At 30.8% G+C, this 20,653-nt stretch overlaps 2 protein-coding genes across 2 annotated transcripts; one reads left to right on the top strand and one right to left on the bottom strand.

The window, feature by feature from the left end:
* Positions 1–1,156: 1,156 nt before the first annotated feature.
* LOC105435653 lies at positions 1,157–2,583 on the top strand. Its single transcript, XM_031885385.1, has 2 exons — positions 1,157–1,780; positions 2,458–2,583. The coding sequence occupies exons 1-2, from the start codon at positions 1,157–1,159 to the stop codon at positions 2,581–2,583; spliced, it is 750 nt and encodes a 249-aa protein (XP_031741245.1).
* Positions 2,584–18,174: 15,591 nt separating this feature from the next.
* On the bottom strand, positions 18,175–19,352 carry LOC101207526. Its single transcript, XM_004147675.1, has 2 exons — positions 18,729–19,352; positions 18,175–18,294 (listed from the first exon to the last, which is right to left on the bottom strand). Exons 1-2 carry the CDS (start codon positions 19,350–19,352, stop codon positions 18,175–18,177), a joined length of 744 nt encoding a protein of 247 aa, XP_004147723.1.
* Positions 19,353–20,653: the final 1,301 nt, after the last annotated feature.

Genomic DNA, 20,653 nt, shown 5'->3' with positions numbered 1-20,653 from the left:
TTACAACCGCTGGTGACCACCACAACCCACCATTTTCATGTGAATATGAGATGAGGATGCGGGTTTTCCCTCGCTCTACCACACCTTTGTTGCCAAACCATTTGATCAACTTCTAATCACCATTTTCAGTGACCACCACAATCCACCATTTTAGACATCAGTTGGTGCCCAACTTTTGAATAAAAACTTTTTTTAAAAACAAAGACTAAAATTCAATTTAAAATATTTAAAAATAATTTTTAAATTACTCGAACTAAACAAATTAAATTTGATTCTTAGAAATCAACACGAACTAAATCTTTTTTTTATTTCCAATTATCACTCGGTTGCAATCAAATTACCATTAAGACTCTCAAACTATGTCCTTAATCCGCCCAACTCAACTCACTGTCAAATTGCAAACACCAAAATTTGAAAATTATTTTGAACTCCATTTTTCCATTTAAAAAAAGTTAATTAATTAATTAATTGCATGCGAGATTTGTTTTAATTATAGCGTTAGAAGACCCTAATGTATAACCGCCTCCCTTTACAACTCTCCTTCCCCATTTCTTTATCGCTGCATTACACTCTCTCATTCTCCCGGTGCCCTTGGCCGCCGTCCCCGTTATTCTTCTATCGGTAACTTTAGGTGAAATCCTCTACTTTACTATCATTGAAAAAGAAGCTAGCTCTGCAATCCATAATATTTTAGGGACAAGTATGAATTATTTGATTTGTGATGAACAAGTAGTTATTCAGTTTATAGGAATCAAACTGAAAATTTGAAGAGTGGATTTTTTTGTTGAGAGGGGTTGCCAATAAGCAGTGTATATTAAGGTAAAGACATATGGCATATATACCCAATGAAACTTACAGAAAACAAGACTTGGAGATGACAATTAGGGTTGTTGTTTCCATTATAATATAATTTCAAGACCACAATGGATTTACAGCAAAATGGTATAAAAAGTTCATTGATCTCACTGAACAAAAAACAACATAGGATTACTTATGGCTACCCAAACCATTGAGGATACAGTTCTAGATCTAGACTAAGATGACCTACTTGTACTTTACCTTTTATTTTGCATTGCATTTTAGTATGTTTATTGGTATGGTTGATATTTATTAAAGGAATTAAAAATTGGGTTGCCCATTTTGAAGGTCGACAACAATGGAACAAACGGATGTGACATTGAAGCTTCTGATTGACAAGAAAACAGAAAGAGTTCTTTACGGTGAAGCAGACAAGAAGTTCATAGACTTTCTTGTCAATGTACTTTCCCTCCCACTTGGGGGTGTAATTAGGCTGTTGAAAAAGGATGGCATGGTGGGGTGTTTGGGAAATCTGTACGAAAGTGTAGAAACGTTGAACAATTCCTATTTGCAGCCAAATCAAAGCAGAGATATAGTCCTAAAACCAAAAATCGTATTCAATTCTTTCACCAAACTTATGCCTAATGTTGATGTCGTCCCTGCTGCAGCAACACCGCCTGCTATATTTTATTGCGTCACTGGATCATATTGCCGTGGTTATGTTTCTTATTCTTGTAGTGCATTTTGTCCGAGTTGTAGCAAAAACTTGAGTCAAGCTTGTCGATATGTGACGCCTCCAAAAGCAGGAAATCAGCCAGCTCCTGATCGGGGCTTTGTTAAGGATTTGGCCACTTACATAGTCACGGATGACCTCACTGTCAAGCACATTTCTGATTTCTCCATTACAACTCTTTTGAAGAAGTTCAATATCAAAGATGTGGATTCTTTGGAGGAGAAAGTCATCACTTTGGATGTTAATGAGGTAATTTATATATATCCACTCCTTTTCATTCGGTTGGTTATTTTAGGGTAAAATGTTGACGAATTTCATCTATGTGGTTTTGGGCAGAGGTTCTATATTTCGTTGCTATTTTTTTCCTCTGGAGTTCATATTCAAAAGTTTCAATTTTTGTCTCTTTCAGTTTAGTCAAACTTCCAAGTTCCAAAATCATCACTATCATTTATTAAATCCTAATGAATTTGTATTTATAGTTTGTGAGTTATTATAATTGTGTTCGAGGTGCATTTTAAGTCTGGATATGGTAATAAACATTATAACAAGAAAAAAAGAGAGTGCGGAAAGGAGATCATTAATATGTATGGATTTGAAAGAGTAAAGTAGTTAATTATAAGTTATAATAGTTGAGGTAACCGGAAAAAATTAAATGAATCAGGTTATGCAATGTCAATGTGCAGGAACAATTTAATAAAACTACAAAGACCAAATAAAAAACATTTAAGCCTACAAGGACCAGAGACTACTAAAGTTGAAGTCCAAATCATGGTGACTAATTACTTAAATCGAAAACTCTAAATTATAGAGATGAAATTGAAACTTTTTTCAAATGATGGACCAAATCTATAGTTCAACTGGGTTATTTTATGTCATTATGAGTCCATGTTGGAAATTTTGATGAACAAGGTTAGTTTTTGTTACAGGGTGTGGAATTGCTAGAGGCTTCTTTGCAGTCGAAGACAGTTCTAACAAATGCGTTTCTGAAAAGACGAAGATCACACATTGACAATGATGTTAAGCTTTCTGGATCTCTGAGCCCTTCTGTTTAATTGAGGGCTTGTAGGGTTATGTGAATCAATCAAATCAACTTTTCTGTTTGGTAAATACTTCATTTTGTTGATTGTTTTGAAAGCTGATCAGATCAATTAGATTAGACATTAGTAATGTATTCCACAAGATGATAACCATATCATTTCATTTAAAAGCTTTAGTCTACAATCAATTTCTTCAAAGAATTTTGAGTTGTAGCCCTATCCTCACGGATTACTGTATAGTTATGGACAAATACTGACTTTCGAAAATCGATATTTTCATTATTTTAACTTGGGAAGTTTTCCACCCTAATGTTTCAAAATTGTCTTAAATTTTGATTTAGTTACAAACTTTGTAGGTTAAAATTCAGTCTCATCGTTTAAAAGTAGAGATTTTATGGACTATTCAGAGGGTTTATCAAACCCTAGGGATTGACTATTTAGGAACCAACCATATATTTTAAATTTATAATTAAACCCAAAATTTTGTACTATTCTTAGTTTTTTTCTCTTGAGTTATTCACACGTTCATTTCTTTCAATTATATCTTACTTCCAAAATTTTAGAGTCAGATTAGTAAATGTTAATGGTTGTTTTTAAATATAGCAATAAAATGTCTCTGTCATAATGCTCTATATTCATAAATATTTTTTCTAGAATCAAACATTAGTAATAATCAAAACTAAAATAAATTAAATCCATTAGAATGATAAATATATTTTTTTTGTATGAAAGAAATTTATGTGAATGATATATTTATAATAGGTTTTGGATCGGATTAGATATTAAAAAATAGAACATTTGACAATAAATCAAGTGTTGGGTAATTTTTTTTCTATTTGTTAAAGAACTTCTTATTAATATGATTTTTTCTTAATGATTTAAATGTAAAATTAATCCTAGAACTTGTAACCATCGACTACTTAAAAGAGGGCATGGGTAAATCAAATAATTATCCCAATTACTATATAATCGTTGAGACAGGAGAGAAAAATTGGTGAAGATTTAATTCCAAATAAGAGCATAAGTGGAATAAAGAAAATAAATAATCCATATAATTACAATAGTTGCTATAAATACTGATTGAGAAAAATTATATATATATAATATAAATATTAATCTTAATTTTCAAAGAATAAAATTTAAAGTTTATAAATTATAAAATCTGATTTTACGTAAATCTAAAAGAACAAATCTTATTTTATTTGATGTTTGATATAAAAGAATTTATTAGTGATAGATATTGTGTAATAGAAATTATTTTTAAAATATTCTCATTCAACCCATCATAAATGAATGATAAATCCTAATTTACATCTCTTGATCCTCATCTTCCTTTCTTTCTCAGTACACTCATATAATTGAGGCTGCACATTTATTAAACTTTATACAACAATTTGACTCCTCCCCGTATGAAGATAAACTCATATCTTACCTCAATCTAAGCTTTTCAATTTTTAGCCAACAAATTTACAAAACTCACACTTTTGCCCATAGCCATAATCCCTATTAATTTTCATCTATGTTTCGTCTATTTGTGTCAGATGTCCCCTTCAATTGTTGAGATTATATTCGCAACGTCTTTATCCCGATTGTCTAGGATCATTTGCAAACACAACTTGGCATTGCCCATAAAAAAGTTTATTGATTCCACTGGCTTTTGAAATCGTTTGAAGTTTAAATTTTAAATCTAATAAAATGAATAGAAATTTGGTTATAAGGTAGAAGATATAACAAGTTTATTCACAAGGAATTTTGCCGTAAATCTTGTTAATCTTTTGTTTTGACATTCTTACAAATCATCTCTAGAAGTTGCCATATGATCAAGTGTCTCTAAAAGAACACCTCGTAAATTATGATTGCAACGACGTATTATCTGACTTTCAATCCATTTTGAAAGATTGTGGATCCTGATCAATATATGATCTCTTTACATTGTCCCACCATTATTCTTGAGAACAACAATTTAATGCCTTTTTAGGAACCCTAAACATTTTTAATTTCTTGGACAAAGCGACGACCTTCACACTTCCCATGCAAATTAATTAATAGTTCTCTCTATATCGATCTTGCATGCATCAACAAAATCATAGTATATTTTACAGCCAATGCCAATCACTTTACTAATTTCCCTTCAACAAAGGCCTAACAATAGTTCTTTGGTTAGCCCCATTTTGAAAGATATGGCTTCATCACTGGCAATTGCCGATGTGAAATTAAAGCTTTTGGTTGACTCCAAGTCAAAGAGAGTTCTTTTTGGTGAAGCTGTTGACAAGAACTCCACCCTTTTTCTTTTCCATATACTTAACCTTCCTCTTGTTGAAAAGGGTTTGTTGACTTCCATGGTGATCATGGACGACATGTCGGTCAAGCCCATGTCTCCTATCTCTACTTTGGAGATATCAATAAGGTAATATTGTTCATGCCTTTTTTTTTCTTCGTAAAGCTACTGCCTTGTTTGAAGACCCGATATACTTCCAAAAACTTATTATGAAATCATCTGGGCTATATGATTAATTAAGGTTTTGGTCTGCTAATAGTTATTTAAAATATGGTTGATCTGGTATTTTTGATAACGCGATTTTTGGTTCCTGATAGTGATTCAACACCTTAATTTGTGCACCGAGATATCAAATTTCATTTTAAATATGAAACTCACTCTAACCCATTAATTTAAATTATTTGGTTTGTAGGCTGTGGAGTTGTTGAAGAGATCTGTTAACTCAACCACAGTTCTTACCGATGTCTTTCTTAAGAAGAAGTCTCTGCCGCCCACTTTTAAGGCTAATTTGCCTTATCCGCTTAAGTGCTTCTTCATTATGTTGTTTTTTGTTTATGTTTCTTCAAAAATAATGTCCCAAGTCGTTTAGTATTTTTTTTATTTTGTGTGTTATGATGATGGGTTGAATTAACAAACACACACACATATATACACTAGCAATTTTATCAATCCATCTAACAGAGATGTTTTCTCTTTTAACAAGCTTTTCTTTATCCCTTTATTCATGTTTTTGGGTAAAATACTTGTTACTTCCTAGGTTTAGGATTTAGTTGTTTCTACTTTGAACTATGTTTCAATATCTAATGGGCGTCTGGGTTTTTCTTTTTTTTTTTGGATAACTGGGTTGTTTTTTGTAAAAAAATTGAGGTAAAGGGGTGGGATTGAAACAATTAGGTCAGAGTTTAAATCTTCTATATATAAAACTAAAATTAGGGTTTTCTCAAATTTTACCTAACTTGGGGAACTGTTTGTTTGGATTAACTATACGTTACTGTAAAAGACACTTTTTTATATAAATGTAATTATATGTTCATTGATTTTAAACATTGTTCATTAACTTTTCTCTTTAGATTCCCTTTTTTTATTTATTTGTTATAGTATAATAATTTTAATAATATTAGTCTGTAATTATATGTTTTCCCTTACATGCGTACTCCAAAAATAAAATAAATTAGTGAAAACTAACGAAATGAGTGTTGTAATTAAGAAGATTAAAAAATTTAATTTGAAGCAAAATTTTGTATTTTAATGAAAAATATATATGCATGTATGAAAAAAATAATTAGTGCAAAAAGAAGTCCAAAACCTTATTTATCATATGAGTATAGTAATTAAAAAGATTTTTTCATTTGATGTATCATATATATATGCATGAAAAAAAATGTAGTGAAAATAACGTTTTAATAATAGTAGTTTTAATTTATGAAATGAATGTTGTAATTAAGATAGGTGAAAATGCTTTTAAGAAAAATGTTGCATTTCATGTCAAATATATATGCATGGACAAAAAGATTAGTGGAAATGGAAATGTTGTAATTTGAAGCTTGTTTAATTTGATGTACAAAATATAAATGCAAAAAAAAATGATGAAACATCATGATTAATGTTAAATTTATTAAATAAATATCATAATCAAAATTATTTAATAAAATCAATTTATGAAAATTGTTTATTACATCTAGTTAAAAAACTGAGTGAAAAACTAGTTTGTAATCGTCTACTCCTCAAACAATGTTTATCACATCACATATTATGATAGTTTGTACTCCAAATGCAGACTATCATAACATATATTATAATACTTTTTGTTTTTAAAGGCAGACTATCATAATTAAAACTATAACACTCTTCAATCTAAACACAAACTAATATAAGACTTTTCCTAGTATGATTTAGATTAGTTTTAAATCAAAATATATTATGAACTCAAGAGACTTCTTTTAATAAAAAAATGGTTGTCCTTTGTCTGCCCTTTCTTCCTATCTTCATCTCCTCTCTCTACTCTCTCTTCCATCTCCATATAATCTAAGAAGGTTTATGCTAAACAAACACACGAAGTAACGAAGGAAGACACAGCAAAGGGATTTGTTTTGCTCTTAAGCTTTCAAAAATGTTGGATTTCTTGAGAGGAAGATGATAGTCAATGGTCTTTTTCTGTGTGTGATTTTATAATAAAACTTTGCATTCGATAGGACGTACTTAGTTTAGTTTGAGGCTCATGTTCATTCATACGCTCCACACAACAACCTTGTATTGAGAAAACACTTTCTTAATTTGATGTTGGAGAGAAGAGAGGAGAGGAGATGAAGAGGAAAACGAAGGACGAGAACAGAATAATGAAGGTGGAAAATATTAAAAACATTGATTTCGAAAAAGTGTATTTGAGTTTCTTTTTCTTTTACTATTTTTTGTTTTATGTTTACATGAACATTTTGTCTATAAATAGTTTTCTAAAGAACAGTGTAATATAATTTATCCGTTGTTAATTTTGGGTTAATTGATTAACAGATTGGTGATGTTGCATTTCATTTTAGATATAAAAAGAAATGTCTTTGTTTTTATTACTTCTTAGTGAGAGAAATGAATAAGAAAAAAACTGTAATAAAAAATGATAGAAAGAGATTAAGAAGAGTAACATTATCAATAACTTGTAACTGTACGGAATGATGAGAATGAGAAAAAATAGAGAAAATGTGTTGTTGAAGAGTTGATACATAGACTGGTTCCAAGATTCAGACACAAGATTTAGGGGATCTATAACTTTGAAGAAGAGTAATGGGAAAAGAGAAAATAAATTAAACTTTTTTTTTAAAAAAATGAAATCTCACACTTCTCAAGAATCATTCAGTTCATGAGATGATCATATTCAAACTGTACGGTTCAAAATAACCAAAGGACAACACATGGTGGGAAGCTTAGGAAATCTCTACAAAAGTGTAGTATAGAAACCTTATCAATTCTTCAATCAAACGTATGCCCTATATCAGTCCTGCTGCTGCATTAAATAATTTCGTACAACTATTAAGTGACAGATATATGCTATGATCATTATGTTTCTAGTAGTAGTTCTACTAAAGTAAAATTTTCAAATGCTTTTGGTGGGATGAGTATTCAAATGTCTGGTCCGTCTGTGAGGGTTCAATTTTTTAATTTTGGTGTTCTTAGGCTTTAAAGGTGTGGTTTAGAAACCAAAATAACTTTTACAAAACATCTCAAGAAAATTAAATCGGAAAATGTAATGGTGACTAATTGGAAAATGACTTTCTTTATATCTCTATTTTGGTGGCTATGGATTGAACTTGCTTTAAATTTAGTGCGTACATAGATTGATTCAAAAGTGTTATTTTGGCCTGCTTCCAGTTGAGTCAAACTTCCATTATATCAGTAGTCAATTTGTTTTCTTAAAACGAATCATGTTGATTTTTAAAGTGGGTAGAATTTCTCTTATTGCTAATAGAAGTAGTCAATTAATATTAAAATTTTTAAATGCTTGTTCAAGTGAGTGATAAGCAAAAATATCTGAAAGATTGGTGTTTCGAGAGAAGTGCACCTAAGGATTATCATTTCTTTTTAGTTATAGTTAGCTATTTATAATCATCAATATACTTTAATTATAAATAACCAATATCATAAGTTGAATTATATATATATATTAAAAGAAGACTATATATGTAATCTTTTGGTAAAGCTGGGGGGAGGATTAGTAAATAACAAAGAAAGTTAAATATAATTATATTTGAAGATTAACTACATCACCCAAACTGAATTTGTTTGAACTTAGAAGTTAAAACATTCCAATCCATATATATATATATATAACAAAAACAGATTTACATAGTTAGTAATCAAAAGGAATGTTTATACTAGATACTATCCATTGTCTGATACATTCATCAAACTTACAAACAAAACATATAATAAAGAACTTTTAACGTTGGTTCTAAAATAATTAGAGGGAGCATCTTGTTTATCAAAGGAAGACATCAGTGAGGACAGTGTTGGATTGTAGAGAAGCCTTCAGCAGCTTCACTCCCTACCAAATTAAACCAACAAAACACAAATAAATAAATTACAAGCCTAGTCATAAACATTTCATAATAAATTCAAGTTCTCTATAAAAATTGATGAAATTTGATTCTATGTTTCGTAGGTTTGGACAAAAATATACAAAATGAAAATCATCAAAGTTATACTTTCTTCATATGGCAATGAACAATTTTCCTTCACTTAGGGGTCGGGTTCTCCTTTTCTCTAGTACATGGTTCAAAAAAGAAAAAAAAAATGTAAATCTAGACAGAAGTACCTGATTGGCGGTCAAAGTGACGAGTTTCTCTTCCAAAGCATTCACATTTTTTATATTGAAGTTGTTCAAGAGAGTAATGGTAGAGATAGTGGACATTGGTTTAACACTCAAATCATCCTTAACCATATAAGTAACCACGTCCTTCACATACCCTCCCTCTTCTTTATTATCAGTACCAAATGTACTAACTGACTTACAGCTTCCACCTGGCGGAGGCTTAACATAAGTTGCCTCTAGGTTCATGTACTTATTACAATTTGGACAAATTGCGTAAGGGTTAGTCGAAATGTAGTACTCACAAGAGGTACGACAGCCATAACAGTCAGGACTACTACTCCCATTATTACGACTACACATGTAAACTTTAGGTAAATCTGGGGGATCAGAATAAGGCAGGGACAAAGTTGAATCACAAACTGACACAACTTTGGGATTCAAAAGAGTTTTTGCGTTATTGTTTGGTTGCAAATAAGTTTGGTTCAAACTTTCAACACTTTGACGCAGATTTCCCAAACTGCCTATCATGCCTTGTTGTTTGAGGAGCTTACAAACAGTTACAAGTGGAAGGGAAAGTTGATGGAAAAGGAAGTCCACAAATGTTTTATCTGCTTCGCCATATACAACTCTTTGCCCTTTCTTGTCTATTAGAAGCTTCATACTCACAACCCTTCGAGCCATTCTTTTCAACTTTTAAATGCTCAGCTACTTTGTCATTGGACATTTGATTTTATAGTGATCTTGACCTTGCCCATGCATGTTCTCAAACAAATATAATATTTTGGTTAAATTATCAAATTGTCTAATATATTTTTTTTGTGCAAAATGACGTTACTTTGTTTAAAAAATAATTTTGAACGTAAGTACTACACTTACAAAAGACTTCAAAAATATCTCCATCCATGTTATTAAATAAAACTCTTAATTTCTCGTTACAAATGATTTAAAAAAAAGTTAAAAAATAGCTCCTATCGTTAATGTAGTGAACGATTTGTTTGAAATTTTTTTAGGTTTGAAGATAACTAATTTTAAAATCTATTATATAGATAAAAAAAATTCTTTTGCACGTACGTACTCTTATTTACTACACAGACAATTGAGCTATATTGACCATCTTTTATTTCATGCTATAAAAAATGATATTCGAAAAAAATATACATTTATGGAATGTTTAAGAAAAATCTTTGAAAAATATATATATACATTAAAAGATCTTTTGAAAATTTTCAAAAGAAAAAATTCTACTTCTTATGAAAGGTTAATAAAATTATTTGAAGAAATATAGATTTTATCAAATCTTATCATCGAAAAAACAGAAAAATAAAATTACAATATTTTATCAAAGGTGGAGTGTTACCATGGAAGAATAGAAAAACAAATTGGTTATTCAAATCAAACTATAAAATTACAAATATTTTGATATATACTCTTTAAATTATGATATTTTTATAGATATTTTGATATAGATCTAAGTTTTCCAAAAACAAATTGTTGTTTAAAAGTTGAAAAACTAAATTAAAATAGAACAAATTACAAAATTTAAGTTGGGTTGAGGGAAGGAAAGAGTAATAGGAAAAGAGAAAATAAATTGAACTTTTTTCTTAGAAAATGAAAACTCAAACTTCTCAAGAATCAATCAGTTCATGAGATGATCATATTCAAACTGTACGGTTCATAACCAAAGGATCAGTAATGGGAAAAGAGAAAATAAATTACACTTTTTTTTTTTTTGGAAAATGAAAACTCACACATCTCAAGAATCAATCAGTTCATGAGATGATCATATTCAAACTGTACGGTTCATAACCAAAGGATCAGTAGTGGGAAAAGAGAAAATAAACTAAAGTTTTTTTGGAAAATGAAAACTCACACTTCTCAAGAATCAATCAGTTCATGGGATGATCATATTTAAACTGTGCCGTTCATAACCAAAGCACAACACATGGTGGGAAGCTTAATTAGGAAATCTGTACAAGAGTGTAGTGTAGTTACCTTAAACGAATCATATATGCAACCAACCAAATCAAAGTATATCAGATATAATCACAAAAAAACCGAAACTTTTGCCTAATATATAAGCCCCTGCTGCTGCATTGAATAATTTCCAACAAGTATTAAGTGACAGATATATGCTATGATCATTAATGTTAATGTATTTGTTTATGCTCATTAATCCATTTAGTTCTTTAAATGATATGGATTGTTTACCTAATATCTTCCATTAATTCAAGAATTTAAGAGTTCTTTAAATTATATCTTTTGTAATTATTTTTATTCTAACTTATTATTTTTATAAAAAATTTGAGGAAAGAACCTACAAATTTTGGAAGTTCAATTTTCTAGAATTGTTAAGATGAAAAATTGATTATTTGAAAGTTTTAATGATCTCCAATATATGTTTATTAAAATCTCAATCTACCGAACTAATGCAACAAACGTTTCATGAAGAGTACAAAGTCCAACACTTAATTCCATTCTCAGAAACTGCATTTACATTCTGCATACCCATAGGATTTAGAAAAATACATATCTGGAAATTTGTAAACAAAAATTATAATGGGACCAAAACAAGTTTTACTTTGTTAGGAAAAAATGTATCCCACACGTCTACATGACAATGGGATGGAGCAAGAGTACAGATACACCTAATTTAGTAAAGGAATAGACACCCCCACACATACATAGATAAAGAAACCAGAGACTTCAATACAGTCAATGTAACGTTATACATTTCCCTGCCTTCTGCTAACCAAGTGAGCATGCGAAGGATATATTAGAGGAGAAAACTTCATCATCGAATTAAACATCAATAATAAGCCAAGTTTTAAGAACGGAAAAGAGAAAAAAAGGGTTAAAGATGTACTCCCACTTATCCTTCTCAAATGCAAACAAAAGCAAGTTGGGATAACACTCAAAACAGATTTAAGATTTGACCTTAATGTGTATGCACCACACAACATGTGAATTCGACCAAAGTCCCACGTAGGTTAGAAAAATGGATGATCTTGGTTTGAGGTCTTTTGGAATGGTACCAAAAGCAAAACCATGAGAGTGAATACTAAAAGTGAACAATATCATACCATTATGAAGATATTTGTAAGGTTTGTTGTTCTAACAAGTGGTATCAAAGAGGTGCCTCAATCAGGATAACTACCTCTCTATTGGTACAAGGTCTTTTGGAATGATACCAAAAGCAAAATCATGAGGGTGTAAACCCAAATTGCATAGTATATATGCTACCATTACCAACAGATTTTTTCTGTCTTTGTTGTGCTATTTACTTTATATAGCTTTGGTTAACACTGTGTTTTTAAACTGAATAGATTAAGGTAAATTTAATTATATTTCTATTCACTAATTTAATCCAACTATTTTTTTAAAAAATTTCTTATTCTAGGAGGAACTTAATTACAGATACCACTACATTTCAACAGTAATTCTTGCAATTTTTTAATAAAAGATTGGAACAATTAGCTATACATAAATGGATGTTAGAAGTTGATAACGATTTTTTCTTTACTAAAATGAATTTGGTTTAGTGGTGTTAACCTGAGTTCTATCTCTTGAAACTTAGGTTATTTCTCACGTTTCATATATAAAAGGACTACCCTTCATTTAATATTAAATGAATCAGGATTTTGTAAATTTTGCTTAGAAAATGTATATAGTTTACATTGTGGTTTTTCTCTTTTCTTTTTAAATGTAATTTAAAGTTGTTGAACTATTACAAATATTCAATGATCAAGACTTTTGTAAAATTAATATTTAAATGAAAAAAATATGGTCTAGATTTGGCTTAGTAATAAGGTTGGAATGTGACCGAAATTTCACGTTAATTAGATAAATGAAACGATTCTAGGTGTACAAGTGAAGGGCAAAACAACTAACTTCATTGTTGGTATGAGGTCTTTTAGGTGGTATAAAAGTGAAGCCATAAAAGATGTGTTTTCATGATGAACAATATCATATTATTAGGAAGATATTTTGAAAGATTTATTGTTTTACCAAGGGAGGTTCGACAAAGCACCCAAATCTTTGATATCAAACTTGTTCAAGAGAGTAATGCCTGAAATGGTGGACATGGACCTCACACTCGAATCATCCATAACCATGTAGCTCACCACACTTTTGTGTTTGACGAACCCCGAAACATCTTTCCCACTACTTGGCTGTCGTATTGTTGCACTTTTACTTTCACTCTCGCTTTCACTTTCGCTTTTAGTACCTTCTCTTTTTCTTTCACTTTCACTTTCGTCACTGTGACTGTCTGGCTTCACATACGTACCCACTTTGTTCATGTAGCAATTACAAGAGGGACAAATCGCATTAACACCATGCGAAACCGAGTACAGACATTTAGCATACGTATTTGTGCATACAAATAATGTTTTTGCAGTAGTTGAGGAATTAGAAACAATGTCAGGCAAAAGGATGGACATCGAACATCAAATGGAGGCTTTAGGCTTCAAAAGTACATCTTTATTTTGGCCTGCCAGCATATATTCATCACTCAAGGTTTGTACCCTCTCCTACACATTTCCTAAGCTTCCTACCATGGTTTGGTTTTTGAGAACCCTTATGACAGTCCCAAGCAGGAGAAGAGAGAGTAGATTGAAAAGAAAGTCTACGAAGTTCTTGTCTGCTTCACCAAAAAGAACTCTTCGTTCTTTTCTGTCAATCAAAAGCTTCAATCTCATAGTGGATGGTTGGGCCATAGTTGATGTATGTATATGCCAGCAGCGACTTTCAAAAAGGTTACGAGGGAATTGGATATATAAGTAGTGTTTTGGGGATGACGATTTGAATGGCCACCTTGTTCGTGAAATTTTTAATGCATTTTGTTCTTTTCAGTCGCCAAGAAAAAAAAATATTTATTCCATAATCATCATTGATTACCTTTTTGTTTTCGAGGCAGCTCCAGTGGGTAGTTTTTCCATAAATTATTTATTACATACTTGAATGTTGCAATATTAGCATGGAAACAACAAAGTTTTTGTTTATTTACTAATTTTTTATAACTAAATTACTTACTTCTTTTTCTAAGTCAAAAGAATTGATGGGTTTGATAGTTGCAAATTTAGCAATTAAATTTAAAACAATTAAATATATATTAAAATTTTAAAAATTATAAATATAGAAAAATTTGTCAAATTCAATCAATAATAGAAGTCTATCACCGATACACCATATTGGTCTACAAGTGATAATACGAGTCTATTGTCGATACAAGTTTATCAACGATAATTTTGCTATATTTGTAATTTTTTTAGAATGTTACTATATTTTTAGTTATTATTCTTCAAATGATCATCAATTACATCTACTCAATAAATTGTATGGTGTTCAAATTTTATTCGAACTAACAAAAGTGTGAAACTCAAACCAAAAAATCACTCCTTAGGGCTCGATTAAGCATGAGAAGAGGAGAGTTTTTGTTGCAAATCCATATTGACCTTCTTAGGATGGGGACAGACTGATTTTTCACATTTGATGAATGAGACATATTGTGATTTATTTGAGCCTCTAAAAAAATTAGTATGGGCTGAGAGCCCAAATGAGTTCTTCACCCTTGACCTGAGGGGAGACGAGGCTGAGGTTAACCTTCCCTTTGAAACTCATTTACACATTTGGCTCAAGGATTACTCTAATTATCTTACATGAAAATTGTATAATGGATGTCCTAGATCAATTTATTAAGTAGTACTTAACTGTGGCTTCAGAATAAAATAATCAATTGTCATTCTTAAACTCTTGCAGGTCACATCTTACTAACTTAAGGCATTGAACTTCCTGCTATAATGAAAGTTTCAATTGGACTGTATTTGGCACCGCATAATTGCCTTTCTGCTCGTATTGAGAGATCGAGGATGAGCACTCAACCCAGTGCTAATAGATATTATAATTTATAAAACACTTCTTTTGGCCGATCATATATTGGAAATTAGTAAAGGAAGGAAGGAGAATCTGCACAAAATATAATATTTACTGTTCATATGCTGGAAAGTTACGAGACATTAAAAAGCTGATAAATCAAATCAAATCAAACAGTGTTGTTATTTTTATTTGTAACCAAATTATACTTTTAATAATCCTTTCAGCCATGTTTCTGTTTAGGTATTGAGATTTTAAGATGAACCTTTTCTAATTCCCAAATTTAATTGTTCTAAACGGTCTATAAATCAATTTGACTTGGATCATAATCCAATGAAAATAAATCAATTTCTCTTTGTTTATTTGTTTTGTACATTCATGCGCTTGAGCCTCGGTTTAAATTCATAAACAAAGTCCTAATTTCATTGACAAGACTATCGTAGGTAGTAATTCATAAACTGGGAATTTTTAAATCTTTCCTTTCCAGACGAAAGTTATGCAAGACTATAATAACCACAGCTACATAAAATATTATTTAAAAACCTAAATTAATTATAGTAAACATTCATTACTTTCTTTTTGTTATTTGGTATGATGTTTACTATTTAATTTATTTTTCAAATTAAAATAATTCACAAATCACAAACGCAGGTATGGTTATAATCCAAACTAAAATAATTTAGATTTGAAACACAAATTATCATGGGATTGAGGGGCAGGGAGAGGGAGTGGCATCCACATTCAAACTCAAACTCAGATCGAAAGCGAATCGATAGCGATAGACAAAAAAAGGAAGAAGATTCTATATGCTGAAGCTGACAAGAAATTTGTAGACTTCCTCTTCACGATACTTGCTCTTCCTGTTGGAACCATGGTTAAGTTGGTATCCAGTAGCAGCAACCCAGACAACAAACCCATGGCTGCAGCTGGTTCTCTGGAAAGCCTCTACCGCAGCGTGGGGAGCTTAAGTTTAACAATTTTGATGCACACCACAACAAAGAGAGCCTCCTGAATCCTCAGCTCCCAACACCCACTGCTGAATCCCATATTCAAAGCCTTTTACAAATCCAATCTCCTTCGTCTTCACAACTAAAAGGCCTATTACACATGTCCAATTCATTATGATCGTTCTAATCTTGTTATTACCGAAAACTGTCTTACTTTTACTGTGACAAGTGGCACGAAATGTCTAAGATGCGGCAAATCCATGACGACTATTGCAAGTTATGTACATGGAATGGGTGAAGCAAAGCCTGTTGTGGGAGGTTATGTGAAAGGAGGGAACGCGGTAACGTACATGGTGATGGATGATCTCAGTGTTAAACCCATGTCGTGTTCCACTATGTCCATCATTTCGGTCTTGAAGGAGTTGAATGTGGAGAATGTTGACCATGTATCACAAGCTTATTCATTTCAACGTCCAACATGTATGTGATTATTGAATTCTAAATTTTGTGCTCCATATGCTCATAAACGCTTCATTTGATTATTGTATTTGATTCTTAAAACTTTCAATTTGATATCTACTTAGGTTTTTAGATTTTTATTTGGCCATATAGGTCTAGGGTGACTCTTTTGGATTTCAGATATGCCCCCAATGTGATTCTTTTGGTTTCACTATTTTTGATGATTGGATCTCAATTTTCTTTGGACCGAGTAATATGGATGAAGCTTTGTGGGCTGATTTCATAGTTGAAAGTATTGGATTTCAACTCAAAATCAATTTGCAATAGAAGACTTGATTGATTTCTGAAACGTGGTATACTCAATAATTTAAACATTGTTTAGATTTTAGATTTGTCAAAGACTCATAACAAGTAGCACACCATATTCAATGCTACATAAATATAAATATATATTAAGCACTTGTGTCTATATATATATATAAATATATACACACACACTAGGATCAAATCAGGCAGATCTGAAAGCTAATCGAAGAGATTTGTAATTTTTTGTTTGAGATTTTAATTAATAAATTTATATTGATTTGGTCTGGTTATGTTGGGTTTATGTAGGCTGCGAAGTTGCTAAGGGCTTCTCTTCACTCATCGACTGTTCTAACTGACCTCTTTCTTTCCAGCATTGACTTCTCTCAATATTTTTCTGATATTTCTCCTTCCTCAATAGTTTTCTCATATTTCTCCTTCTAAATTCCAGGTTAATCTTTAAATTCTATTTTGGTTTCTATTAAACTTTCAATCTTATTTTATTTGGTTTGGAAACTTTTTATAAGGTCTATTTTATTCATAGGAAAATATGTTACTTTGATCTTGCTATTTATTAAGTTTCCCGAGGTTGGTGTATATTTTTACATGGCTAGGCACTAAAAAAGATAAAAGTTGAAATTATCTTCTCCCAAATCCTATCAAATTTTAAAATTGAGGAGAACGTGTGGCGTATCTAGAAATCATATGTAAGGAGACACGATTAACATAAAAAAATTTGTAGACCTTGGAGAGCACAACTACTATACCAACAACATAATATAGTAAAAAAATACATTTTTAAAAATATATTGTAATTTAACACTTCAAAACAAATATTAAAATATAATAATCAGAAATGTGAGGACACGTGCCCCTAATCCCTTAATAGATCCGTCTATGGTAGAATCTAAAAGGGTCGTTTAGGGTTGTTGCATGTGATATTTCAATGGCAGGGTTGTTCCCTGACCCCATAAGCTATATATATATATATTTTGGTGTGTTTTTTTAGGGCCTGATTATGTCTCGTATATATATTTTTTCAGAAACCATTATGAAGGATAAGTGGATGGAGGACAAAGTTGAACAAAAGAAATGATTTAATTTGCTGATCATTACCGAACCGAAAGGTTGCTGCTATACAAGACTTTTCTTCTTTCCCCCTTTTGAATTCCTTGTTTTTAATATTGTTTTTGTTTTTCTATCAGATCACTTTTCTTTCATTAATTACATGAATGGATTATAATTTAAATATATTTTGAAAGATTAATTGCAATACTCCAACAGGTTGAAATTTGAATTCTAAACATTTCAATCAAAATAACTTGTTGATAGTAGCCGATAGGGAGTTGATACAGTCCAACAAAACAAAACAGATCGTAATAATAATTTTTTCTCAAAATAGATTAATTGCAATACTCCAACAGGTTGAAATTTGAATTCTAAACATTTCAATCAAAAATTGATTGATTTCTGAAACGTGGTAAACTCGATAATTTTAAATTTCTTCCAAGGAAGACATCCGTAAGAACAGTCTTGGATTGCAGGGAGGCCTTCAGCAGCTTCAATCCCTATCATACCAACAGAGAACATATTCAAAATGCTATGAAGCTAAAATATGAGCCACCATTTATAAAAATTGATTCCCGAAAATAAGTTACTATATAATAAAAATATATAAATGTTGTTATCAAATGTAACCAAATAAATTAATATATTTACAAATAAAATAAAGTAGATTTAATTCATCCTAATACAATTTAAACTATTTTACTTTCGTCATTTTTTATTATTTGTAAGCATTTTTACTATTTCTGTATCAAGTAAAACATTTTACACTATAAACACATGTCAAACTAGAATGATTTAAACTTTAAACATAAATTATTTTAAATCCTACTGTAATAACCTTTTTTTTTATAAAATGACCATCAACCTAGAAGTTGTTACTGTTAAAAATGAAAAATGTAATAATTTGACCAAATAATACTAATTAAAAATGTACCTGACTAACATCCAAAGTAACGACTTTTTCCTCCAAAGCACCAACTTCTTTAATATTAAACTTGTTCAAGAGAGTAATACTAGAAATGGTGGACATTGGTTTGACACTCAAATCATCCATCACCATATAAGTTACCACACCTTTCACAAATCCTCCAAATTCTCCCACATCTTGTGTTGCCTGTGCATTTGCACTTGGTGGATTTACAAATCCACATTCTCGACTCATTGCACTCCTACAATTCGGACAAACCGCCGTAGGGTTACTAGCAACGTTATAGCCACATTTATTACCACATAAGTACAGCTTCTTTTGGTCAGCAAACGATTCAATGTTTGGCAAAAGCAAGGTAGAGGCAGAGAATGAAACTTTAGGCTTTAAGAGGCTGTCTTTGCTCTGATTTGGCTGCAAATACGTGTCATTCAAAGCTTCAACACTCCCATACAAATTAGCCAAGCTTCCAGCCATGTCTTTTTTCAAAAGCCTAATCACAGTCCCAAGCGGAAGGGAAAGGAGATTGAAAAGAAAATCAATCATGTTCTTGTCTGCTTCACCAAAAAGAACTCTTTTTTCTTTTGAATCTATAAGAAGCTTTAATTTCACTTCACCACTTGACCCTGCCATATTTTAGTTTATTGAGGACGAAGTTTTGAAATTATATGGAATTTTGTTTTGTTTGGAACATATTTGGGTTCATTTGTGTGCTAGTGTATATATGTACTATGTAGTGTTGACGATTGGAATTTTGCATGGCTTCACATTCAGCGCCCTGATTGATATGTCCAACAGAAAATGTATCAATTTCCTATAGGAAAAATTAAATGCTTAATTAATTCTTTATTTTCTTTTAATCGATGCGAAACTAATAGTTGCTCTTTAGTCTCCCAGTAATTTCTTATGTTTGATGGCTTTAAATGTCGATGTTGATGAAGGATGACATTTAAAAAGGTTTCTCAATTTTATGGAAACATCAATAGTGTTAATGAACTTTTTAGAAAAACTGTAAAAACGACAAATTCTAAATAAATATTTAAACTAATAAACTAATATGTTTATGAACGATGTTTGAACTCAAGTGCACAATTTAATTGATCGAGAGAGTATAGCCTAAAAATTTTATCCATCACACCTACATGTTGAACCCGAAAAATAAAAACAGAAGAACTGTAGCTTATATACTATTCATTTTATGTTATTGAGTTCGATTGTTGTTTTATGTATAAAGAACAATAAAAAGAAGTATTCACAAAGGAAACAAGCATATAAGAGATTGTTGAATCAACCTTGATCTTATAACTTAATAAGTTTGATTAGTTAATTGTAAGTTTAATTTTAAATAAATAAAAAAGGGACCTCAGAACGTTTATACTGATACACATGCATAGTTTTTTTCATGTCAGTTAGTTTTGAGATTGAAATTCTTTTTTACTAACATGGTATTATAGTCTATGGTTTTAAACGAGTATTTGTCCAAAAACCAAATATTAGAATACGATCTCTGAACGGTTAAAGAGGCATGATCTGAAAAGGGAAAATAATACTTCAAACTTAGTTGATTATCTTGGTGCACCTAATCCCGATTTCTCGTATTTTATATTAAAAAATCACCATGAGAAGCCATGTTGAATATTCCAAAGAAAAAATAAATATATTATCACATTGCATAAGTTATGGTAAATTTAATTGTAACAAAAACTCTTACAAAGTAACAACCATTAAGACAGACATCCCAACATTAATGTTGAATTTGATCGCACAACCAACTGATCCAATCGACTAGCACCTAAACCTCTTGATTTTTTAATGTGAAATTCTCAACATGTATTTCAAAATTGTACTCATATTCTTTTTTGATTGGACATAATATCCATTTAAGGTTTATGGACTCTAATCAAATGAAATTTCATCTCAAAACCAAACGACAT

Source organism: Cucumis sativus, chromosome 5, assembly GCF_000004075.3.
Source record: "Cucumis sativus cultivar 9930 chromosome 5, Cucumber_9930_V3, whole genome shotgun sequence".
NCBI lineage: Eukaryota > Viridiplantae > Streptophyta > Magnoliopsida > Cucurbitales > Cucurbitaceae > Cucumis > Cucumis sativus.
Note: the sequence above shows the minus strand (reverse complement) of the source record. Positions and strands in the feature narration are given on the sequence as shown.